The sequence below is a fragment of the Gavia stellata genome, chromosome 13 (assembly GCF_030936135.1).
Source record: "Gavia stellata isolate bGavSte3 chromosome 13, bGavSte3.hap2, whole genome shotgun sequence".
NCBI classification, from domain to species: Eukaryota; Metazoa; Chordata; class Aves; order Gaviiformes; family Gaviidae; genus Gavia; species Gavia stellata.
In genome coordinates this window covers 4,499,353-4,525,084 of record NC_082606.1, presented here as the reverse complement: position 1 = coordinate 4,525,084, position 25,732 = coordinate 4,499,353, and the positions used below count along the sequence as shown (strand labels likewise).

At 38.3% G+C, this 25,732-nt stretch overlaps 1 protein-coding gene across 2 annotated transcripts in view; it reads left to right on the top strand.

Annotated features, from left to right (window-relative positions):
- UBE2Q2 (ubiquitin conjugating enzyme E2 Q2) overlaps nucleotides 1-24,419 on the top strand; it is a 50,626-nt gene extending 26,207 nt beyond the window's left edge. For both annotated transcript variants that reach the window (XM_059823669.1, XM_059823668.1), the window contains 10 exons: nucleotides 209-265; nucleotides 2,374-2,514; nucleotides 10,559-10,643; nucleotides 16,014-16,074; nucleotides 18,150-18,240; nucleotides 18,603-18,661; nucleotides 20,240-20,288; nucleotides 21,210-21,305; nucleotides 22,302-22,368; nucleotides 24,203-24,419. In XM_059823669.1, the coding sequence (XP_059679652.1) occupies nucleotides 209-265; nucleotides 2,374-2,514; nucleotides 10,559-10,643; nucleotides 16,014-16,074; nucleotides 18,150-18,240; nucleotides 18,603-18,661; nucleotides 20,240-20,288; nucleotides 21,210-21,305; nucleotides 22,302-22,368; nucleotides 24,203-24,234 (738 nt within the window). In that variant the 3' untranslated portion in view covers nucleotides 24,235-24,419. The remainder of the gene's footprint in view (nucleotides 1-208; nucleotides 266-2,373; nucleotides 2,515-10,558; nucleotides 10,644-16,013; nucleotides 16,075-18,149; nucleotides 18,241-18,602; nucleotides 18,662-20,239; nucleotides 20,289-21,209; nucleotides 21,306-22,301; nucleotides 22,369-24,202) is intronic.
- The last annotated feature ends 1,313 nt before the right edge of the window (nucleotides 24,420-25,732 follow it).

The window sequence follows — 25,732 nt, the reverse complement described above, 5'->3', positions numbered from 1 at the left end:
TTTATCTTTGTTTCATGCAAAAATCTCTTCACTGTCATACTCCAGGAAAGCATCTTTGTGTATCTTTCACATTAAACTTCAGTCCTTTGCAGGCCTTGATAAGTGTAACTGTTGTATATACTGCTTTCTCTTTGATAGTAGACTTCCTGTTTTTGAAAGAAACAAACATATGCACAATTTATGCAGAAGCCTCATTGTTGTATTGCAGAATGGAACAACAGAAGAAGTTACATCAGAGGAGGAGGAAGAAGAAGATATGGGTGAAGTATGTGTATATAGGAGATTGTTATCCTAATCTAGTAGAATACTGGTATTTTGCTCTGCAGTGGCTGACTAGTTATTAAGCCAAACTGTAACACATAATCTTCCTAGAGTTCAACAGAAAAGATAATTAAAAATTTGGATGTTTACCTTAATGTCAGCTTTTCACTTCAATCACCAAAACTAGTGAAATTTTCTTCTTAAACCTAGATCTCAGCTGTGAGGTACTTGGATACAAAGAATTGGACATCTGTTTGCGCTTTAGTCAAACAATACATAACATTGTGTGCCAAATCAGTAAGTTTGCATTGTTAACTCCTATTTCAAGCAGCGTATGAACTGGCTCTGATACAGTTGAAAGTGCCTCCCAAATTGAAGCAGACTGGCTAAGAGTAAATCAGTTTGCTGATTTATTAAACAGGTGAGCTGGTTTTTAACTATAATACATTGAAGGAAATGGAAAGACATCCAAAACAGACATGCTAAGCTTTAAGCGGTTTATGTTACTAGCAACACGGTGCTCCTTTTAATGAGCTTTTTACTGCATGAGAACCACCCCTTTCAATGACTTCTACAACATGTTAGAATAGCTCCAAGATTTTTGCTTTTTAAACCACTATAAACAGCCTTATAGGAGAACTGTTCTGACTACTTCAGATTTAGATTTTTAATGAAGAAGCTGTGTAGTAAGAATGAACAACTCGTTCTTTGAATAGGTCTTCCTTTAGAAAATATCTAAATGTTACCCATGTTCTGGAATTAATCTGAAGCAGCCTTTCTAACACCATATTTAGCCTGATCCAGACCACATTTGTTGGAGCCAGAGTTTCTGTAAAGGTAGTATGTACACTCCCATATCCTGCTGCCACAAGGCTCTTTCTGCTTGCAAACTTGTAAGTAGCTTTTTGCACTCTGTTCAGGTTACTTTAGACAAAAATATTGTCATGTCTGTCATAATTTATAATCTGTTAGGTGGCATTGTGTGTGGCACCGGGTATCTTCAACTTGTAATCTAGTCCAATTTCTAAATTGAAAAGCAGCTTAGGGTTCCTACAGCTATATCATTATTTTGGGAAACATGAGCATTTTAAAGAATACTCAGTCTAAAATCTGTTACAGTTGGAGGAAACAGTGTTGTCAAAGGCACCAGATAGGTGTGTTTCTTACTACGTAAGACATCCGTGAATTTGCAGTTATGGCCAGGTTTTCCTGCCGTGCAAACAGATGGTGCATAAAGAGTAGCCACAGGTGTGGTGGAGCACTGCGTACTGGAGCATATCTGATAGTTGTGTACTCATAGCTTGCTGGTGTAGCTGCTGTAGTGCTTCCTTTTTCATCTCAAGGTATTTACATCCTTCCCCTCCTCTCCACAAATAGCACTTGAATCACCTTACAGGCAGTCATCTTAAGTTCATAGTGCTCCTCTGCAACAGGATAACCCTGTCTCAGAATACGGAGTGGAAGATTTTTTAGTGTCTTAGTTGAGAACTCAGAACTGAAATGTTAGCTCGTGTGATCAGGACACTTGACCACATAATTTTGTCTCATATCCTAATGCTGCATCTAATCTTCAGCTGAAATGTTCACCTTGAATAAAGTACATGTAGCTTTCTAATATTTAGCTTTCTTGAAGGGTTGCTGTAGTGCTGCCAGGTATGTTAATCACTATTTGCCAGAAGTGTGTAATATAGCTAAGATTCTAATTGAAAAAAGAGTCCGCTTTTAGAAACATCTTGGAGACACCCTAACTTTGAGTACTTTTGAATTCTCAAGCCCTGTTCAAAATGCCTTAAATCCCTGTTTTCTATTTACTGTAATGGGTTAATTCACTACAATCTTAACTTCTGTGAGAAGTTTTATTGTGCTTATTTCTGTGACCAGAAACATGTTGTGAATTTGGGTCTTGTTTCTATTGTGAAGGCTCCCTACACTTCCAATGAATACTGCTGGCTGAGAGAGTGAAGTTAGAGCAAAATAGAAATGGCATCCAACAGTCACTACTACATAGTGTTGTGCAGTATGTGACTGTATCCCTAAATGCCCTTGGAGAGGGTTTCGTTGAACGAAGAGCATAGTTAAGTGATTAACAGTGAATGTTCCTCTATCCTGTAGGACATTGAAGATCTGGATCACTATGATATGAAGGAGGAGGAACCAGTTGACGGGAAGAAATCTGAGGATGAAGGCATTGAAAAAGAGAACCTTGCAATCTTAGAAAAAATCAGAAAAAATCAAAGGCAAGATCACTTAAATGTGAGTTAATGATATGTTGTTTTTCTTTGCAATATTTCTGGCTTTAAAATAGAAATGGTTTTCAGCAAATAAAGCCTACTGCTATGCACCTAGACATAAATCCACCTGTAGCTGACTTCCAGCATATATAGGACAAATGTCTTAAGTTACGGGACCTAAATAGCTCTTTTTGGAGAAGTTTGAATAGGCCAGCTAAAATTCCAAGGTCATTTAGTAAATGGACTCATCTTTCATCAAAATCTTTGGCACAGGAAGTTAGTTGTCAGTCTACATGCCACGGAGGCACAAAAGCTACTTCAAAGCACTGTCACTCAGCCTGGGAGAATGCTATCATAAGTTCTTTTGTCAAACTGGGTTGGGGTATTCTTGGCATTTTGGATGAAAAAGTATCTTTTAGCTTTTCATTAGAGTCAACTCTTACATGTAAATCCAGGTTTCACACTTGTTAATGATATTTAACTGGTCCTCTAATTTCCAGAGTTATCTTATTTGGTTGTCCCTATGTCTCTTGCTTCGTGCCTTTGTTACGAACAGTAGTCCTCCTTGCAGAATCAGCAGAAAGCGTCTAGGTCGTAAGCATGACTTTTGTTGCTGAGCCCTTATTAAAATAATAAATAAATCCATATATAAAACTGACTGCATTAAAAGTCATGTGTGACTTAACATACTTAGTAAACCCACAAATTTGTGCTTTAAATCCATTTTATGCATGAGTTTGTTTTTTCAGTAATATCTGTGTCACTTGGAAATTACTGAAGGGTTGGTTTTTTTGCCAAACATAAAGCAAGGGGTCTTCAACAGCTCTGCAGCATTATTATCACAGTTTTCTGAGTGATCCTGCCAGTACGCACTTGTAAAAAACCTGTTTGGCCTCCAGAGGCTTAGAAATGTTTTGTCACAAGTGCCAAGTTCCAGAGAAGCTTCTACCTCTCAAAGGTGCATGTAGGAGGGAATAATGATGTCATACAACCTTAATTTTATTTAGCCTGGCTTCCAAAGAAATCAAAACTTCTGTTTTGGAGAGGCTTAAAATGTGTAATGCATGAAATTCAATACTCCTGTTCATGACCAATTTCAACCGAAGGTAAGGGTTCTAAAATTTTCATAAGTCACCTGTACAGAAAGAAGGTGCTTAAATTGGTGCCCTCTACTGTATGAGCTCGTAAGTTTTTATATGCTTTTTGGCAAGTCAGCAGACACGTAGATCATGTCCAGACACAAGACGTGCTATTTCTCATTAAGCTAATAGTTGAGGATGTGAGTAGTAGTCAGGTACAGGGGAGAGACCTGTAACTATTTAGGGAAAGAATAAGATTTAGGGTTGGTATGTAGGGAACACCAGGATTTTTGTCCAAGGAACCAGCTTTGTTCTAGTTCTTAAACTTGATGATTTTTCCAGTAAATATTTTCTAAAAAGCCTAAATTGCACTTTAAAATTATGTTAGATTCAAGAGAATCACTGTTGTAAACCTCTTTTGATTTGTAGTGAGAACTATATACATTCAAAGTGCTCAGCACTAGCTGTGATAGATCTAGTTATAAGAAATTAGGCAAAAGGCTTCTTTAGTTAGCAGAATCTTGACTATTTCTTGTCATGAATTACTGTCCCTGAATAACTTTCTCTAGTTTAGAAAAAAAACTTCTTCCTTTTAGTTACTGACACTTTAACATGGAAAAGAGATTCAGTTTGTAGCCATTTGCTTTGCAAAGGAAATAAAATAGAAATGCTTCTATCAGAGTTCTTCAACTAAATGTCTTCTGCTCCTGTTCCAGTGCTGTTATACTTGCGTGCAAACCTGTCAAAAATACCTTAGACTCGCGTTCTGCTGCAATAGGCAGCATGAGATAGCTGGCTAGAGGAGTCTGCTCTTTGATATGTGTATGAATTCAATAGTTACCTATCAGGTTGTCTGAAGGAAAGTGTATAGTAATGACATTCTGTATTTATAACTCAGACCTAATGGTAAAGATTCCTTAATTGTTAAATAAAATAAATCCTCTTGCAGCCTGAAAGGCATGGTCTGCTTTGCTGTCATCTAAAAATTTGATAGAACTGAAAAAAGGTTTTTGTAGTGTCAACATTCTTCCTTGGTGTGGAAAGCCTCGTAAAACCGTAGATTTTCATTTGCTATCTGTTCTTTCCCATTTGGCAAATATTGCCTTTCCTTTTGCTTTTTTCCTCTGCATCTAGTGGAGCTGAAATGAACGCTGCTGGTTTTTTTGTTTGACAACAGCAGCTTCGACTTACATAATAGTTGTTTCTCATGCCAAGACACTCTTGTTGATGCTGGTGCATAAACAAGGTCAGCTGAGTACAGGGAACAGGGTATTCGACTGCTGCTGAGGAACTGTGGTATTTTTGTGGGTCACCAGAAATAGCTGCACTGCTCAAATAATTTCTCAAAGGACCTGTAAGGGTTTACTCTTAAGTGCTTGAGAACTGAAAACTATAGCTGCACTACTGACCTAGGAAAGACCTAACCTAGTAGCACTTAAATGCCCCTTTATGCTGGGACTTTGACACAGGACTTTTAATAGAATGTGTTAAACATGCTCTAAGATAGCAGAAGTTTGCTCAGTATCCTAACATAAAGCAAAATGTAAATCTGTACAGCCCTTCACAGTGAGTTTTCTTAAAGGACAGTATGAATTTCACAAACTTAAATGTAGTGGCTAAACATGGTCTGGTTTCCGCACAAACTACACAGCTCTTTTGGTATACTTTGTTTCCTCAGCAGGGGAGACTAAAACAAAGCCATGCTATTTCCATGCTTGTTGTTGGAAGAGGGAACGTGAAGCCTAATGTACGGCTTTGACTAGTGTGCAATGCAACCAGAAGACTTTTCAGTTCCTTTACATGTTCTTTGGCCCAACTCCATGGGTCATCCTCTCTCCCCTTGGCTGAAATGCAGGTTGAAGTTATGGATCATGCTAAAGGTTTTTCCATAGGAAAGGAGTGCATGCAGTCGCGTTCTCGCGTATTCTTAACAGGTTAAAGACATTTTTCTGCTGCTCAAGACTTTTGTCGTAAGAGTTTTTAGGGTCTGTGTGTTTTATACAAGTTAAGAATATGTATCTACTAATTTTGTAAACTAGTTCTCTTTCTTGGCAGTATCCCTAATCCTATTCTTCTTGCTGGCATCAGGAAATAAACTTGAATTTGGCTTGTGGTACAGTGTGTAACTTGGAGCAAGAACTAATCCTCCTCTTAGCATTGTAATAACTTTAAAGAACCACTTGCTTACTGGGAATGAAAAAAGGTCTTTGAGCTGGAATCATTAACTTCAAATATTTAACAACTTGCTGCTGCTTGCTTTTCGGAGGTCTCTCCCCACATAGTTATTTTAGAGATTAATGCTTTTCTTATTTAGATAATGCTATTAGCCTTTTCCATTTCCTACTGAGGAGTTTATGCACATTTCTTTACAAGTCTCAAATGTCTCCACTTTCCTCTTTGGATTTTATGAAGTCTAAGGTGTCATTTCCATTTTCAGCCTAATCCTTGAAGTAAGTAGGAATCTACTTCCAAGAATTAATGTACTTCTGCAAGAATAGTGAGAAAGTTCAGTGACAACAGAGCAAATTTTTATTCTTTAGCTCTTCTTGGGTCACTTTAGATTTTGTTTTATTATTTTGGAGGAGTTTCCATTTTTTGTGTTTTGTTTTAGCAGGTAATTTTTAGTCTTGTGGCCAAATTATCTGAAATGTATTATGAGTGACATGACTTACTGTACTGTTTCGATGCGTGACAGTATTTTTCTGATCAGACAGAAAACAGACAATCCGGTCTTTGGATTTAAAACTGCAATGAACTGCACCTGCTACCTCAGATAAGTCATGTAAGGAGCGGACTGTGATTGTATTTTGGGGGATGGAAGGGGAAAAGAGAATGTCCAAAGGAGAAAAGCTGAGGCTGCAAAACCTTGTATGTCTGGAGACTTAGTGCAGCAGACAGCTAGGGCAGTGGCGTGTGCTGTGCTGATTTCTGCATGGTTAGGTGTGCCCTACTGACTTGTGAATGCAGAAGTTCTGAAGTCCTGCTTTTCTTAGAAGTGTTGCTTAACTGTTGTATAAAGTGTTTTACTCAGATTTACACATTCACACTAAAATACTAATCAAGGATAGAAACACTTCTGAAAAATATAATGCCTATACTGACCTGGACCAAAGTTTCATGTTTCTGACAGTGGCAAAAGCACATCCATAGAGGTAAGAGTTTGAGAACAGGACAAGCTTGTAGTGATGCAGCTCATGAATATTTTTCATGTCCAACAGTTTTGGCTCTGGGAATTCCTGCACTGGGTGTTTTTGTTATTTGCAACTCAACAAATGGCATGTTGCGCACATGAATGTTTACCTCCCGTAGCAGGGATTTCTCCAGCTTACCTGCTGATTGTTCTGGAGAACCACAAGTATGCTTGCACAGGAGAGGGTGGTCAAGTGAGGCTTTTTTTGCCTATTTGATTACTTAATAGGAAAAAAGTCACTTGGGGCTTGTCTGGCAGCTCTTTTAATTTCTTCAGTTCACAGATCAAATGTCTATGCCTTTCTGCTCTTGGCGTCAACCCCATGTGACAGGTATCTGTCAGATCCCATGACTGACCAGTTATTTCTAAGGCAGTCTTGATCTCACAACTGGAGAAATGGGAGCTTTATCTCCCTTGGAGTGGTAAGTCCCACTTTTCTAGAAGGATACTTAGTTATTTATATGTGAATTCAGTCTTTGAAATTACAACTTGCATATAGCGAGTTATGGAAAGTTAAAGACTTTAATTTTAGTACCATTATAGTCAAAACTGAACTCACTGCTCTATTATATCACGCGATGGTGTGATACAAGTAGTACTCTCTTCTAAACTGCACTTTAACAGTGGTTATAAAAACCAAAAGTGACACCGGAATGAAGACTTTGTGTTTCAAAGCACTGGTGTTTGGCATTATACCATCAGGTATAGCAGTTAATATCTGCAGGCTTCCTCTTGGTAGTTCAGAGCATGTAAAGTAAGCTCCTGTGCCAAACTTCTTAGATTAAGCTTGCTATTTTCTTTCTCTTGATCATAGATTACTGGTTTGCAGTCTATCGATTCATTAGAGTAGCAAACCTAACTATATTTAATACTGCTATACAGGGAGTGGGCAGCCCAACTACAAACTCCTAGGAAAAAGGGGTGAAAAAGTGTTACAGACAAAGCCTACTGAGGCTGGCTTACACACACTAAAATTCACCTTTTTTAATTTAAGTACCACTTCAGTTTATCAGCGGTTATAATGGCACTCAGGAGTATGTGGGTATTTTAAGTTTTGGGTTTTAAATTATTATGGTACAGAAAATACTTAAGTTTTCATATGCAAAGGTGAGCTTCCAACACTATGTACAGAAATTCAGTAGCTTAATTTGATGGAAATAAAGATGCAATGAGGAAACTAGTTTTCCCCAGGATGTCTTTGAAAATCTAAGTTGTTTTTAAATTGTCTGTATTTAGAGGTTGATACTCTGTGAAAAATGTAAGAAAATTCCTTCTTTCAGTGAGCAATACAGGAGATGAGGCAAGGATATTGCACAGCTCTGCACAGAAGAAAGCCAAAATCTTGACACCTCTATGAAGTTTCTTTCCTCCAGACTCAACACATTGATGAGTCTCTCAACCTTAACACTCACAGCAGAGGTCTGAAAAAGCACAGCGATTTTACAGAGAATGGTGGTTAACACTGTGTTCTGTTAACTTGTTAAGTGTAATGCTTCCTTTTTCAGCTAATCTGCAAATAGTGGGTACAAATAGTAGTAATCTGCAAATAACATGTATCAGGTTTTTTCCATAAAACTTCATTTGCTTGCTGTTAAAGGAAGAGAAATCCCTTCTTTGTCTGATACTGCTCTATAGACAGGGGCTTCAGTAAACTGAGAAATTACTTGTCTGGAGCCCTGTCTTTATGTAGCTTTTGTTTAAACAGATGAAAGGAGTTGCCTTCTATTTGCATATTTAATTGCAAAGTTCATTCTTCATACTGGTCCGCTAAGAAAAACTAGTGGAATTTCAGTAATCTGCATAATTAAATCCAGTGGAATATGAAAATGAATAGCCTAAAAGAATAGTTGACCGATTATAGTGTGAAGCTAAGCATATTATGTGATGCTACTGAATGGACAAGACAAAGGAGTATGTGGAGGCTTTAGCATCAAGTAACTATTACTGATATTTAATCCTTTTTAAGAAATAATTTGATCCTACGATTAAGATCTTGTAGAATATATAATATCACTGTTGACTTCAGGCAAACAGAGATGACATTTCAGATATTAGACAATGGCCATAGCTGCTTCAGATTGCTCCAGAAATACTTCTCTGCCACTTCTAGCCAAAAAGGATCTGTTTGTAGATGTTCATAGTGTCTGAAAGGAAACTGAAGAAACAAATCTCTTGAAATTTTTAGATAGAGTAGGAAAACAGACCCGTAAACTAATCGTTCAAGACTTTAGAGAGGCTGAAGTTAACTTTATTATAGGTGGGGGCTTTCTTGTGTTTGGTGGTGGGGTTTTTTTGTTGTGTGTGTGTTGTTGGTTGTTGTTTCCCCTCTGCCCCTCCTGAAACCATGCTTATGATCCACATGTATTAGCCTGTATTTCAGTGGCAGTGACTGAAGTCCAAGCAGCAGCAGAGAACTGCATGGGTCTCATGAAATAATCTACCTTTGGGAAACTGCCAGTGAAAGCCAAAGTTTCACAGGGCTGCTGGGGTTCAGGGTGATAGCTGCCTTACTTCATTTGGAGTCTTCATTCCTTTTCCATATTTTAAATCTTGTAACACTCTTTTTTAATCTCTCTGTTTTCCAAAAATCTTGAACATAAAATGGTATTTTGGGTGGAATATGTAAGCAGGGTAATCATGTAACATCTAAGGTTTAGTATCAAAATCTTTACTCCTAGCTTTGGCATTGAATTGGAGAGAGTAGCGTAGGTATTTTTGGTGATAGTGTTATTCTAAATAAGCACTTTAATTTTGTAAGAGGAAGAAGTTCTGTCCTCACTTTAAAGCTCAGAAAATGGAGGAAAAAGTTAATACAAAGGTCACAGAACTGTCAGCGTTGGTGATGTGTGCAGAATACAACCAGTGCAGCAGTTGTTGATACAAGTAGACATCAGTTATGTGATAACTAGTGTATTTATTAGTTCGTCAATAACTGGTGGTTTTTAGAGCCAAACATATTTTATATGCATGTCACTTAAAGGTCTTTTTTTTTTTTTCTTTGCTTTAGTACTGTGTGTCAGGCTGAAATATCAGGTTCAGAAATTGTATGCTAAGTTTTCTATCACTTTGAGATAGTGAGTAATACAGAACTGAGCTCTAAAAGAACAAAAGATATTTCTGCCCTGGTTGCATAAACCACAAGAACTGTGACAAATCGCAACGAAATATTTGGTATTTTAAGGCTTACTTACCTTAGTCTTCCGCTGTGTAGGTGTTGATTTTTTTCACTCTATTGTAAATAATAGCGTTGCTTTTGTTCTGCATTTTTTAAATATGTTGGTTGGTCTTAGTTCATCCAGAAGTTGGTATTCTATAGTGGATGCTTCCCAGCTCCTGTACCTCTTTTCATAACCAAATAGAAATATACTTCTGAGAAAAACCTTATGTGCAGAAGCTTGTTCTTAGGATTAGTCTTACTCTTCCTTCCAGTGCATAAGAGCAGAAGGTAAAAGGAAATATTTCCTTATTAGAAATCCATCTGGATCCATCTTGGAAATGATGGATGCCAAAGAGAATAAATTCCTTTACAGAAAAATGTCTGTTGTGCCGTGATTAAAAGTTTGTATCACCTATACCATGTAGTAGTATATATTAATGTGCTGCTTTAGAGGGAGTGTTTTGTTTCATTTGAGTGGTCTTTGCTCATTAGAATATGTAACTTTTCAAAAACCTAATCCTAATACAGAAATTAATATATTCTTAATACCGTCTAGTTAGTGTAACTTTGTAATGGAAATAAAACTGTTTGATGTAAATACTACTTTTCATTTACTTGGAGTCTTTTTTGTTTATTTCAGGGTGCAGTCTCTGGGTCAGTTCAGGCTTCAGATCGACTTATGAAAGAACTCAGGGATATATATAGATCACAGAGTTATAAAACAGGTAAAATGCTTCGGATTTCCCTTCTTAAAATACACTTGAAAAGAATTCCCTTCTTAAGATGCACTTTAAAAGAATTCTTTTGGCAGATACTTCCTGCTAATCCTTCTGTGTTTTGCTGCCATATGTTTGAATATACGTGTGTGTATGTGTATATATGTGTGCACATATATATAAAAATACATAGATACATACATTATATATAATCTCATTATATAAAATAGTGTATTTGTGGAGAAAAAGGAAGTCAGGATACATATCCTCTAAAATGTTCTTCCTTTTTGTTATGCAAATCTTCATATGAGAATTAACAGGATTGGTGTAACTAAGAGAATGCTCTTAGCATGGATGACTACAAAGAACAACTCAAGATTACTCCCGCGGGACTTCTTGAGTTTTCAGAACTACCTGAAATTCAGCTCTCCAGGTATATAGGGCAAAAGCCTTGACCACTACCAGTGGGTAGTACAGCTCACAAGAATATGCTTGCTGCAAAGGGATTTGTGTTCAACAGCAGAAGGTTTTGTTATTATATGGGATTTAACCTTAGCTACACTGCTTTTACTTTTCTTTTACCATTTTGTGATGGTGTTAGTCTGATCCTGAGCTCCGTGTGTTCCTTGGAATAAGGATACAAATGGCAATAGAGAACAAGCTTGTCTTTTAAATTTGTTTGAATAACAAACACTGATTAGCTTTAGGTAGGTAGGTGGTTGTTCTGTTTGTTCCATATAAGGTTTGTACCTAAACTAGCTCAGCAAAGGAATCAGTATATTGAATTGTCTGAGTGTTACCATACAAGAAGTAGAAATTACATAGATTTCAGGCAAGTTGTATTCCTGTAGGTCAGCCGAGTAAAGAACTCCATCACTGCAGCCAGGTTATGAGAACCTGGTGCAGGCCAGGATGGGAATAGGAGGAATTCCCAATTAGAAAGTCAGTCTAAACTTTAATCCTTTATCTTTTACTTTTCTGAACTTCTCCCCTAGATTATTTCTAGTGGGCTTAAATTTTACTTCGTGGCTGTGGCATTTTAATTTGTGTGTAAAAGGACAGAGTTAAAGTGACAACAGACTCCTGTTTTGATTTGCTATATTTACCTTTTAAGTAAATAGTTTTATGTGCTGAAGTATTGTGAACAGTGGTAAAATGTCTGAAGTATAACTTTGATTAGGTATCCTAGTGTTGATCTAATGTAGTCTACTTCTATTAGGCTTTATTGCAACTAAGTGCTTGCCAGTATGCCCTAATGACCATCTATCTGGTAAAGAATGGATTAGTGGGTTTAAGGAAGAGCCTAGAAACAGATGTGTATTATGTCATGAGGGATGCTTTACTGCCCATGTATGATCTTCAGGGTTTGTTTTTGTAGTTAGAACAAAGATTGGGTATAACAAATCTACTTGACTAGAAAGACTGCACGGTGCTTAATCACATAGTGGTATTGCTGGAGGCACAACCAGGAACCCCCAATAATAGGTGTAGTTTGAGGTGAAGATTTATTTGCATTGCTTAATAATGCCATTTCTTGGCTTTAGATTAATAACAAGTCTTAACTAGTTGCAAAAGTCTGAACTCCTGATGTAGGAAAGCGTACTCTGAATGATGAGGAAAAGTAAATCTTGCTAAACTGTAAAGTAAGTTGGGATACTAAAGGGTGAGTATAGTAACTTATTATTAGCTTATGGCTCAGGAATATGTAAAAAGACTGCAACTGGATGCCTTGTGTCGATCTCTAAAACATATTCATGGAGTAAAATGTCAAGTGGAGGTTGACACTATAAAACTGATGGCAATCCTGCTTTGAAACACTGTCCTACTGATACATGTATTAAGTTTTTCCAGTGAATGATGCTGTTTGTTATAAAACTTACCTAGGTTCATTCCTTATGACTTCATTTAGTCTTAGGACTTGGATGAATTTAAATATCAGTTCCTCTTCTTTGCACAAAACTCCTGCTTTTATAGCCTGGTTCTGTCTTGTCTTGTTAGATAACTGTCACCATGTGAGCAGGGGCATGGTAGATAATTGACTCTTTTTTTTTTTTTAAGTGATCTTTGTTCTGAGTACTTGCTCCATGGTCCATTTTCCCCTTAATTTAATTTCTTACTATTAACACACAAAGGGAACCATTGTGAAACTTAAAGGTTCGGGTAACTGTTGCAAGGTAATTTAACACTGTTTTCATTTTTTGTAATATAAGCTAGAAAATCTAAGGCTGCTTTTTAGTTGCATAAGGATCACTTTTTTTTAGTGTATGTGAGGTTACATGTTTTCAGGATTGACGATAGGACAGTGCTGGGACTTCTAAAGTGAATAATATTTGTAGTAATAGTCCTTTAAATTTTTTCTTTTCTGTTAAACTTTTATAAAAAAGTAGCATTAAAAAACACTGTCAGGACTTCAACTATGGGTGTATATTCAAGGTAGTAGCCATTTTAGAAATGAGGTTCCTTTTAGTGATTGAAATACTACTGTTGGAGTTCAGGCAAAAGATGACTACAAGCTTGCTGTAAACAGGAAAGTTTCTTATCTACCTGGAGAATCTAGGTGAAGAACTACCCTTAAAAACAAACAGAAAACCATGTTCTTATGAGCTACCAGAAGCAAAAAATAGTCCAGCAAATTAAGATATTCTGCTATAAATTAGACAGAGTTTCATTAACCTGTTTTGATAATAGGAGTCACAAGTCCTCCGAACTAAGATGATCTCATTTCCAAATACGAAGCTGGAGATTTGGTTAGTTCATACGGAAGAATTCACAAAGGTCTTAACATAATTTGGGGGGACAGGGAGGGAGGGGGAGGAACAAAGAATTTGGAGATATTCAATAAAATCTTTTCTGTTCATATCTTTAGCAGCTGTGTTGTTCATATATAGTGACTTCAACTCACTGCTTTTATCCAAAGACTGTATGGGATTTACTCCTAGTTGTAGTAAAGTTGCTGTAAGAAAGACATTGCCTCTATTTTGGAAGGGATGGGTTTCCTTCCTACCTTTTCATCTCTTCATTTTTTGCTTGCTTCATCATTCTGTGTGCTTCCTTTTACTTCATCACCTCTATTGATGGCCTCTTAAAGGAATAAAACAAAAAACCTGTGTTTAAGTGAGGGGAACCTTGATTCCCTTCCCTACCTTAAGGACCTCTCAGAAACTGGTGCTAATCAGTTAAATTCTTCTTGATGGTAACTTTTTTCCTCTTACTGCCTAAATTAAGGAAAAAGCATATAAGCTTGTTCCAAATAGTACCTCCTGACTATTAAAAAAAACCCCAAAAACCACACCCCCCTCAACTTTGGATAGTGTTGTTAAGAAGCTTCTGTACCAAAACAGTGAGCAACCCTGATGCTGCTGCTGTTCATGAGGACATACGGATACTGTTCAGCTCAAAGTCTGGGTGCTTGAAAGGTTAAGTAGCTTGCTGTTCTGTTAAGGCACATTCTTGTCAGTCCTGAACTGTGTGCATCGATCTGAAGAGCCCTTTTACAACTTCTGGTTTAGGTATAGTACAGCTCTTAAGACCAGCAAAAGCTATTCCTTTGGGGAAGCTAGCAAAACATGTGGACCTTGGTAACCCATGGAGCAGAAGGACTGGTACATGAATTCTGGGTAAGAGCAGAAGGACTGGTATGTGAATTTTGGGTAAGAGCAGGACTTTTAGAGTGGTGGAAGGAGCGCAGGAATAGGACTAGAGGCTTGGTGAATAAACAAGCTCATGGAAAATTCTCTTGTGATCTTCCGTTATTTATGACATTGTCAAAATCCTTACTGTAACTTGTTCTGTTGTCTGTAACAAGTATTTTACACCCGTGCTAGGTGCTGAAGCTGTACCACTAAGAGGCTGCTTCTTCCAGTCTTCACTCCCTTTTGGATGTAGGTGGAAGAAAATATTCTGGCTACACCACTGGAATAGATTAATCATTAATGGGAGTTGACAGTGAGCAGAGTTTTGAATGTCAACTCTTTTGTTGTTACATCAGAGCAGTACAAATTGAAATACTTCATGACTTTCACTTATACTAAGGGCATTTCAGAAAATAGCTTCCTTGGATCTGGGAAATTGGAAAAAGGCCTCGATAGCTCCTTCTGTTCATACTCAAACAGAAAAGTGTGGTCTCTCTGAGCTAGCTGCTGATTAAAAGGGACATTGTGAGCACAGTGAGTAAGTTTTCAGACCTACTTTGTTGTCCTAGACTTAGAAAAATTTGAAAACATGATCTTGGCTGCTGTACCCACTTGTTTGTGGCACTGCGGTAAGGAGAGTTGGTTTCTTGACCTTGTTTACTGAGTTTTGGAATGTTTTAGAAATGAAGGTGTCAGGACAGCTTGAAATGTCATCTGCACTCCAAGTGCTAAAACTTAAAAGTTTCAACTGCAAGATAATGTGTTCTAGACTAATAAAACTCAGAAATTAATACTGTAATTCCTTGGAGACAATGTGGTGGCTGCAGTCTATTGGTTGTATAGCCTTCAGAAATCCTAGGCAAATTCCTGGTTTGCATATGTCTTCCAAATAATTATGTCAGCAATGGATATGCTGTTAATTATTAGCCCAGGTAACAAGTTTAACCATAGTTGCTTAGTGTATATGCATGAATAGTCTGTGGGGGAAGAGATTAGACTTTTGAACATCACTGATACCGTTTTCTAAATCTTGTCTGATTGTTAAAGATGTATTGCTTTTTCCTGGGCTGCTTGTGAACTTCTGCAGAGAGGAAGCTTGAGTATACAAGAAAATGGCAGATAACCTTTCATCCTTCCCTTTGAGTGAAGTGCATAACTATTGTTTAATGCGCTTAAAACAAATGGACTGCTGAAAATCACCAGCTGGCTTCCAGAGACAGCTATTCTTTTCATGTATCTTTCTGATGTCTTTGGTTAGCTGTTGGGAGTGCAGTATCTTTCTTTGGGTTGCTACTCCATACACTGTCCAGTGTCCTGTCCTGGTCTGCCAATACTGACAAGAACCTGTGAAATATAATGCTGCATACTCAGACTGTGTGTTAAGTGTTTCAAAAGCATGTTGGTCGTGTACTCGGTATAAAATATACTGAGTACTAAGCAAGCTGGAGTTGTAGCTGTGGAAAGTTTGAAGGGGAATTGGGAGGAGGAGAAATGGTTAGGTGTCAGAAAAATATTTTGATTCATGTGGAATTTCTTTTATAGAAGTGAAAGAACTTTTTTCCTTGGTGCTGCTCAGAAGTGCTTCTGCTACTGGAGGAAGGATGTGCCTCAGTATCAGTATCTCAGTATCTTATCTATTGCTTACTTCTACTGACAGTATTTGTACTTAAAAGCAAAGAATGTTTTTGCTAAATTTTACCTTGTTAAACTTTTAATGCATAATTAATTCTATCTCATATTTCTACAGGGATATATTCAGTGGAACTGGTAAATGACAGCTTGTATGAATGGCACGTTAAGCTTCTAAAGTAAGTTATTAAAGTTTTTTCATGTTATGAAGAATCTGTCTTATTATTGCTGCAGAGATTCTTACTTTTGATAAATGAGGATCTCCAGCCAGAGCATATAAAATAGTGTGTGGTGGCTACAATTCTGGTATACAGAAATGTTTACGGAGATTGAACTGTAGTAATTGAGGTGGCAAAAACCCAAACCCTCTTTACACAGCCAACGTAGTGCAGATTACCGTAACTTTCATTACTGTTCAATTCTCTTTCCAAAACCACTCCAAAATATGAGGCTTTAAATGATGAATATTTTTGTCTAGAGTTTTTGTCTGGATGGTTTTAGTTTAGATTTTTTGTTTGTTTTTAATGTCAAGAAAATGCAACTTCTCATTTCATTCAAGATGTAAGAAGGAACAGAACTATCTTAGCATCATTAGTTCTTTATTTCTACAGTTGAGCAGACACATATGACTGGCACTTTTAGGTAAAACATAATTATGACTTCTATAATTATATAACTTGTCTTCTGTTATGTACTGCTTTTCACTGTGTGTACTAGATGATAACTGATCTTGTTGTGTCCATAGTCCAATAACTTTAATTCTAGAGGTATTATATTGAAATTATTCCTGCTAACGGGATCATATGCCATCATCCACCAAGATAACCTGTAGGAAGGAAAAGCCTATCCAAACTAGGCTGGGTGTCTGCAAAAGATGGCAAGAGATGAAAGAACTTCCATTAGTTCATATATGTCATGGTGAATAAGGACAAAAGCTGTTTCAGGACAATAGTTGATCTGCCTGTAGGAATTGTTGCTTGTCCTAGTAGTAAGACTTGCTACGACTATGTGACCAGCTGCTGAAATACAATTTTGTTTCCTTCTTGGTATAATCATAGGCATGTGAATGTTTTGAAGCTGAAAATGGCAGGAATGACGTATGTCAGAAAAATCTGTGCCCTATTACAGGAGGCCTTATCTATCGAGCGCTTCTATAACAAAGCGCTCAAACCACTGTGCAGTGATTTGAAACGCCTTGTCAAGTGCTGTGAACAGGTCTGATTTTTCTGCCTTCAAGAAAGAGAAAATGGAGTGCATGCAGCAAGTGGCTTCCAGAATGACTAAGAGAAGATAAGAAGTATTGTGTTTGTTTATCCCAGAAAAAAGTGTCTGAAAAAACCTGAACTGTGTGCAGACTAGTTGAGGGGTAAACGTCAGAGAGAGAAAAGAGCCCATTTGCCAAAGGAACAGTATTGTTACTAGAACAAGTAGCTCTGAACTGGCCTAGTACAAGCTGTGGCTGGAAATGATAGGTTTCTAAGCACTGGGAGATTTTCTTCTGAAACAGCTTCCTGTTAGTAGGATGGGGACAAACTACCCAAGTAATTCTGAAATGGGATCTAGTAAGTTGGTGGCTTCACCTGTAGCAGAGGATTGGATTTAATAGCCCATCATTTTGTTTAACATCTGCATTTGGCTTGCTGCAGGCATTTTTTGACTAGTCTCTTCTAAAAGCTGCTGGGGTTTCAGAGCCTGGGTGGGATTAACCCAGTAGTGTCTGAATTAATGTCTAGGCTGCTCACCACCAGCATTTTTCAACAAACAATTGTTGAAATTCTGCTGAGCAGAAGCTGCTGGCTTTAGTACTTCTGCTGATGCAGATTACTTTTAACAGCTGATACAGAACTGTGATCACATATTCCATAAAGGTTTCACCAACTGTGTACTGAAAACTCGACCACTACAGTCTTCCTGTTAAAATATTTTCCTCCCCTCCGCCTTGGGACATATGTTCATACATTTTCAGTGAACTGAAGAAATTAAAATTGCTGTTTTCAAATAAACATGTTATTTCGTGCTAACTATGTTCAAATAACACGATAGCATTGGGAACATAGTGCGTTGCAGCAAGCTGTCATGCTGATCTCGTGGCAAAGCGTTTACTTGGTAAAGGGAGCAAGAGTTTTCTACAGTTCACTTCAAATTACAGTTTGTAAACTACAAATACATAAAGAAGCTCTTCAAGAGTAATTAATATTTACAGGTAGTGAAAATATTAACTTCATCCACGATCTCCCCACTGCTTCTTTTATAGGGTTGATCCTGATAGCCCACTCCATAGTGATCTTCAGGTCTTAAAAGAAAAAGAAGGTGTAGAATACATTTTACTCAACTTCTCTTTTAAGGTATGTGTCTATGGGAAGAAATGCTGGGGTTAAGTTTGTTACTTACTGTAGAAAGTGACTGAAATGACCCTCAGCTGTTACTTGGGTAAAGATGGAGCTGTAGCATTTAAAAAAAAAAAGAAAAAAAAGGCAAAAAAGAGAAAAACCACAGCTTTAAGTGTGGCACTAAAGCTTCCCAAAGATTGCTTTTTAGCCAGTATTGTGGAAATGTGATTTTTTTTTTTTTTTTTTTTTTTTTTACAGAACTAAAACATGTTACTGCTTTAAATCAGATTTGACAAATAAGGCTATTGAAATACTTCCTGGTTAGGAAAACACTGTCACAGTATAGTTCTTAACCTGGTTTTTGTTATGCTTTTCAGGATAACTTCCCTTTTGATCCTCCCTTTGTGCGAGTGGTATCTCCTGTGCTCACAGGAGGGTAGGTTTGAGTTGCTTTACAGAAATTGTACTTTGTGGTGAAAATGTTGCAACCTGAGACTGGTTGACTGGGTTTGCAGGGAACAGTTTGAGACTACCATGTAGACTTCAAGAAATTTCCCCTAAATGTATATTCATGATGTATTCCTGAGTTTGGTGAAAAGCTCAAAGTGTGATATGGAGACTTGCTTCTTAAGCTTTATGAATTAATAGGAGCCAAACAGCTGGGTGCATATTCCAGCCAGATGCAATTCCTTTTTGAATTGCTTAGTTTGTGTCTAGCTTTGAGAGACTCTGTGCCTGCCATAACATTGAAGAACTGGCCCCTTTGTGCATGGTTAACATTGCTGTTACTTCTCCAGTTGTTCAGAATAGTAGGATGTTTTGAGTTAGTGCTTTGAAGGGGTCTTGATCCCTGTGTTGCCTTAAATTTTCTGTACAGTCATAACTGACTCGATTTTGCTGGTAACACTGCTGTAAAGTTTTTGTCTAAAATCTCCTCAAATGCTAATCCAAAAGTACTAAATTTAATTGACAGCATGCTCCAAAAGTCATCTAAAACATGTTTGAAGTGCTGTCCGTGGAGTAGAAACTTGTGTATATCCATGAGAGAAGATTAAATTCGCCTTCCAAGGCTTTTATGCATCTCCTGCTGACAGGAAATGATACCTGTACGTTTGAAAACACAGTCTGTGATAGCTGGTGCTGGTTCTGATTGGATTTTAATTATTGTGTGTCTTTTTTGCATTCAAGAAATGGTTAGTGCAGTTAAATATTTTTCATGAGGGTTGCTGCTACCAAAAAAGTGAACAAGCAGTGCCAGACACCAGAAAACTTACTTGGTTTCTGGTTTTGTTGTGCTTGGACTTCTTTGAACAGAAGAAAGAATGGCCCAGAAAGTTTGGATTTCAGTGATCATTTCCCTATGAATGTCGAACAGATCTACGCTGTTTGAACATCTTGATCATAGGGAAGACTACATTTTTGGAGTGGTAAATTCTACTTCCTCAGCCCAGGTTTTATGATGACCAGGCATGCTGACTGCTGAGTCCCGGTCAGCACAATGCATTATGAAGTGTTACTGAAATTAGAAAGTGGTTTGTAAGAAAAGAGCAAGTGAAGATCTGCTTGATCTCATTTGTCTACATCTTTGATTTATGGGTGCACCTACGTTGTTTGGAATTGTGTTAAATTTCTTTACAGATGTGAATTTGTTCAGTTTTTTTACAACTACACGTCAGTACTACATATACATAGTGTAGCCATAAAAAGCAACCTTCCTTTTTTCATGGTCTGTGTACAGTTGTGTAAGCAGTTTTGCAGACTAGCTCAGTCACCGATTTTAACTAAGTGTAGATTGCAAAGGAAATTTTTTTTTTGGTCTCACAATACTAATCTTCTTTGCATAAGTATAATATGGCTGACTAGTTAGGATATATTACTGGTTAAAGGGCATTTCAGCTTTATGTGAACAAAAAATTTAACAAACTAGCCTGCAAGAGCTTAAAGTGCTGTGAAGAGCTTCATCTTTTTACTAACTGCTGATGTCAAATGTATTTTCTTTCACGTTTGTTTCTAGGTATGTCCTAGGTGGAGGTGCATTATGCATGGAACTCCTTACTAAACAGGTGAACACAGACTCTGTTATCTGGATAATAACAAAGCATGCTTTAAAATAATGAAAATAGGTGTTTCCCCTGAGTGGAAGAATCCCTGTGTGGAATAAATTACACACTCCAAAGGGAACATAGTGGAATTAAACCTCAGCTCCACAAGATTTGCCTTGTGATCTTGTGTAAGATCTTTTCTGCCTTGGATGGCTTACAAGAGGTCTGAGAAGAAGAGGCAAGAAGTGAAAGCGCATCAACTTTGAATTCTCAGAATTTCTGGGAGGAAGCCAGTGTAAAGAGTGAGTTCTGAGGAGCAAAAGCCATTGTTTTCTTTTCTGGAAGCCTCTGCTACTGCAGGAAGTCGGCTCTGCAGAAGTGAGGAATGCAGAAGATTCTAGGCACAGATGACTCTTGTGTAGACGGAGTGATCGGTTTTCTCTTTAAAATTAGTAAATGAATGAAGTAACTATTTGCCAGCTCTGGCAGAAACTTTTGTGAACCCTGGAAGGTAAAGCAATACCAGAGAGAAGCAGTAATTTTCATGGGAGCAAAATTGTCATAGCTCACTCAGTGGCTCCATTAGATACCACTCTTTTCTGCTTCTTATAACAAGGAATTGTCATTTCTGTTGCGACGTTGCTGAAAATGTGTAAATGGTGTAATAATGGAGCTGCTCTTGTTGCTGTCTTGCAGTATTTTGGAAATGTGTGATTCAGCCATTTCATTTTTCCTACAAGTTCTTAGTACTAATACTGTATATCACTTCCCAGATTTTCTCTGGAAAATGAAAGTTGTTAACTGAAAACAAGTAGTTAAAACTAAAACTGGAGTGCAGAAAAATAAAAACAAAATCCCAAAGCACACGTTCCAAAATAGATTTGCAAGGTGAGCACAAGAAGCAAGTATGTGTTATATAGAAATATTTCCTTTCTCCTCCAGGGCTGGAGCAGTGCCTATTCAATAGAATCAGTCATCATGCAGATCAATGCCACTTTAGTCAAAGGAAAAGCCAGAGTACAGTTTGGAGCCAATAAGGTAAATGCGCTGTGTATATCAATTACACAAATTACTGTTAGGCCTCCATTTCTTTGCTGACTTGCATCGAAGATGCTTAATGACAGAATTGTCATTGCAAATATATTTGCGTTTTGATGTGTGGTGCATGTGTGAGTATTTTATTGGCAGTTAGCTACGAGTTTGTTAAGAAACGATGAATGTATGAGGAAGGTAAAACCTTGGGATGGGCAGGGTGTGTAAGTAGTTGGGCTTGTATTATCCCCATATTGGCAAGGGGGGAGGGAAGGAGGATTCAGAATTGGGAATCTGGAGGATTTGTAAATTCCGGCTCCAAGAAGGGCTGTAGATAACAGCCTGACTGCCAGGATCGCATACACTGATGTTAAGAAGTTCTCCTCCTTTTGCTGGACTAGACACCTGCGAAGTTTCATGAGAGAGTGAAAAATAATACCATGCAAATACTTCTGAGCTAGCCGTTCAGCATTAATTGAAATCAAAATGCAGTTCTAGTGTGCGTGCTGGTAACGGGCCGTAACTGAAAAGACTTTCAAGTACTAAATGCTGTTTTCAAAGGATGTTTAAATATTTAAGTCAACGAAATTGTCACTTGGATGCCGTTTTTTAAGTACTGATTCAAGGATAGTGAACTCGGTTAGATGTGAAAGTTTATGATCACAATTCTGTCTAACCCGGTAACTGGTCAGCTGAGCACGATGGAGTTAGAGTGGGGGTTGCGCGGAGCCTGCCCTTCCAGCTGCACACACTTCTCGGGTTCTAAACCCTCCGATAGAGGGGCCTTTCCAGCAGCAGGGCTCTACAAATTATTGTCATCACGACGGAGGAGAAATGAGAAAATAAGGGTATTTGTCTTGAAAATCTTGTACTTTAAAGCCAGGAATGTTGTAACATTGTGCATGGTTTTTACTTGTAAGCCCACTGTTGAGTTTCTTTGTAAAACTATTAAGTTTTGCGTGTCTAGATGCAGGTTTTTATGTTAGTTTTTTCTCCTTTCAGAATCAATATAATCTAGCAAGAGCACAGCAGTCCTATAAGTCACTAGTACAAATACACGAGAAAAATGGTATGTATATTCTTGCGACTTTGTTCTTGTCTGCACAGCAACCTGGGAATTGGTATTTTGGCCGCAGTAAGACTTGAAGTGCCAGAGTGTCTTACGTTGGCTTGGGAAGACCGTAAATGGTGTTTCCTTTTTCTCACCTTGCACTAGGAAGACAATAGTGCTTAAAGTAACTTGACTAACAATCACTGCAACTTTTCCAGCTTACATGAATATAGCGGTGTTTCATGTGTTCCTACTGTCCTTTCAAAGGGAGTTCAATTTCACTTTCAGCTAGTTGATCCAGTAGATTTATTGTTATTGTAGCTTTTACGGTGTCTTATTTGTTAGTGAAGTACCTGCTGGAAGTTTGCCTCTTTCCCTGAAAGGCTTTGTTTCGATGTGGCAAGACCTTAGTAGTAGTAGTAATTGTTAAGGAAGAGATAAAGTGGAAGGAAAGACCAGAGACTGAAAAACTACAAAAAGTCCAAGTGAAGTGCGCTGGCTGGAAAACTGTGCAATAGAAATGGGAGACACATATTTTTTTTTACCTTATTTAAAGCCAGTTAATGGTCTCTCAGCTGCATAAAACAAGTATTCAATGCTTCAGGTATAATGACATTCATTGTGCCAGGATGAGAAGACAACAAATGACCTGAGGCTTTAAAAGGTTTAAGTGCCTTCCTTGCATGTTATGTGAAAGTAGCCAGTAGAATTGGTAACCTGGTCTCGTGACGAGGGAGTTAGTCCCAGTTACCATTTCCGTGATGTTCTTTTGGTCCAGGGTGGACACAGTCTCCTCTGGGAATTCATGTTGCTGTGAACATGAGAGTGTATTTCAGTGTGACTGTAGGGAGCACCTCGGCTTCCCTACCTGTAAAATTGGACATAATGCCTTCTCTGCTCTTGGGTGGAAGATCAAAGATAACGCCTTTAAAATGCTTTCCAGTTTTATGATATTTTGATCTTGCCGTTAACTGAATCTTTTGCTTTTTTAGTTTGCTACAAAAGCCAGCATGGCTGTCTGTTTACTTCTAGCTATGTGCTAGCCTTGACTACAGTGATTACTGCAGCGTCAGGAGCTGTACACAAAGCATTCACAGCATTTATTGCTGCTGCAAAAGGTGTCTTTAACTTATAGCTGCTACCTTTTCTCTGGGACAACATAAATAGGCCCTGTGCTCACTGTATAAAAATTTAGAGGATTTTTTTACAATAGTGGCTGGGAGAATTCAGATTGGAGATCTGGAGGTGGCTAGAAAAAACTATGCACACTTGATCAGGTATGATTCAACTGTTAAACACGCCAAATCCTATCAGGAGGCAAATTATTCAACGGACGTTTCTGAGCCCATTCCTACAGCAAGACGTGCAGAAGCAGGGTAAACCGTTCAAATGCTCGTGCGTGCTGAACTCTGCAGTATGCAAGGTGGGATGTATAGCTAAGTATCCCAGTGTAGTCACATTTGTATGTCTGTGCATTAAGTGGCTTGAAGACTTGGGGGTTTTACCTGTATTCCATTTGGCTTTGTTACAGCAATGTTCCTCCTTCAACAGCTTCCTCTGTTGATGTCCAGTTTGTCCAACTCAGGATAGCTGCTGCCACAGAAAAGCCCGAACTTGGAAGTATTATTTTTCAGGCCCAAGTCCTGGGTCTGATCCTGGAATACACCACATGCGCTGTCTCCCCCTGCAGACCACTAGCATTTAGGGCACTGGGTCTCGCTGAGCTGGCCGACTTTAAGAGGGAAGGAAGGAGCCAGATTAGGCTTCCATCTCCCACAGATTGGGAGTGAGACGGTGAGATCGTCTTGACGTAGCAGTGTTGGTACCTAACGCATTTCTCTGTTCTCCATAGGCTGGTACACTCCTCCAAAAGAAGACGGCTAATATTGAGGACTGTTGTATACCTGGACCAATGTCAACAAAACAAGCTCTTTTTTATGTTTTCCAACACACAGACTCAAGCTATGAGTGCCCCTATAACAGCCGTACTGAAGACTTTAGCTATTAGATAAGTTAGTGGATAATCTGTCAACTGACACGTAAAGTATAAGTTACAGCCTTACCATTCCGCTCTTAGGTATCCGGACTGAGCAGTTTGGGCCTTTACCGTATTTGTTCTTACGGATTAAGCATATTTGGGCCACGCCCTCCCTTCTCCCTTTTTTTTTATTTGAAAGCGTAAGCTCCCTACCGCAGGCTATCGAGTTACTAAAGATCATTCAATAGGAGTGAGCTGTTCACACACTTTTGTGTATTTCTTACCTTTTGCAAAATGCAGACTGCAGAGACTTGCGTTGTATTGTTTCATTTAAAGCCAAGAAGTTTAATACGTTGTTTAATACTGTTTTAGGAAATGTCAGGTCTTGCAAATCACAGTAGTTTTTCTGGTCTAAAATGGCAGCATTTGTAGTATCTCCAAATTAATGATATAGGAAAAACACATGTATGTTAAGTCATTAAACATTTTTCCATGGCTGTATGAGAATATAAACTGTTTCTTGGAAAAGATGCTCTTTGTTTAGATTATGTTAATTTTTTGGTTTGGGTTTTTTTTTGTTTTGTTTTTTAAGCAGAGCAAGGCTGTGCCAATAAAACCTTGTAACTAGTCACTTCCACTGGGGCATCAGAACTTGCTGGGCTGTTCCTGCTACTCGTTGGCTCAACCTCGTTAACAAGAAGAGCCGCAGTATGAAGCTTGAAGTTATTTAAAATACTAAAAACCTTTTTAGGTGTTCCATTTTATTAACGGGTTGTTGCAATCATTTGTAAACTAATGAACTTATAAAGTGATTGGCACAAATCGAGATGAAAGTCCTTGAATTAAAAATTTTTATATCAAAGCTACAATAAAGTACAAAAACTTGTCATCTGCTTCAGAGGCTTAAGAAATGTTGCCGTAGGCATGGCGGTGGTTTTGTTATTGACAGACTAATGGGAACTGTTCGTTCTTTATTAGGAAATGAATCTGGGTCTGTGTAATTACACTCTGTTTCATTGCCTTACCTACATCGATCCTGTTTTGGTCGTAGTACTCGTCAGTAGGCCTTTTGCACCCCTCTGGGGCTGAGCTAAGGCTGCATACCATGGATTAAGCGCTGTTTAGAAGCGCGGAAGCATGTTTCTGTTCTGGTTTTTCAGTTGACTATCGACTTTGTGCTCTTTTCTCTATCAGGCACGGCCGGGTCCTTGTGCGTTTGCTTCTAGATCCGGTTTTTAGCTCGAAAGAAAGGATGGGCGAGGTTTGGCACTGCTTCCACTAACCTGTTGTTCCCCAGGGACGGTGGGTGACTCCCCAGCCTTCCTGCTTGCGTGGCTGTACCGCTGTTGGGACACAGCCTGGCCCCCGGGCGCGGCGGGGCGGGCGGCAGCCTGCCCGCGGGGT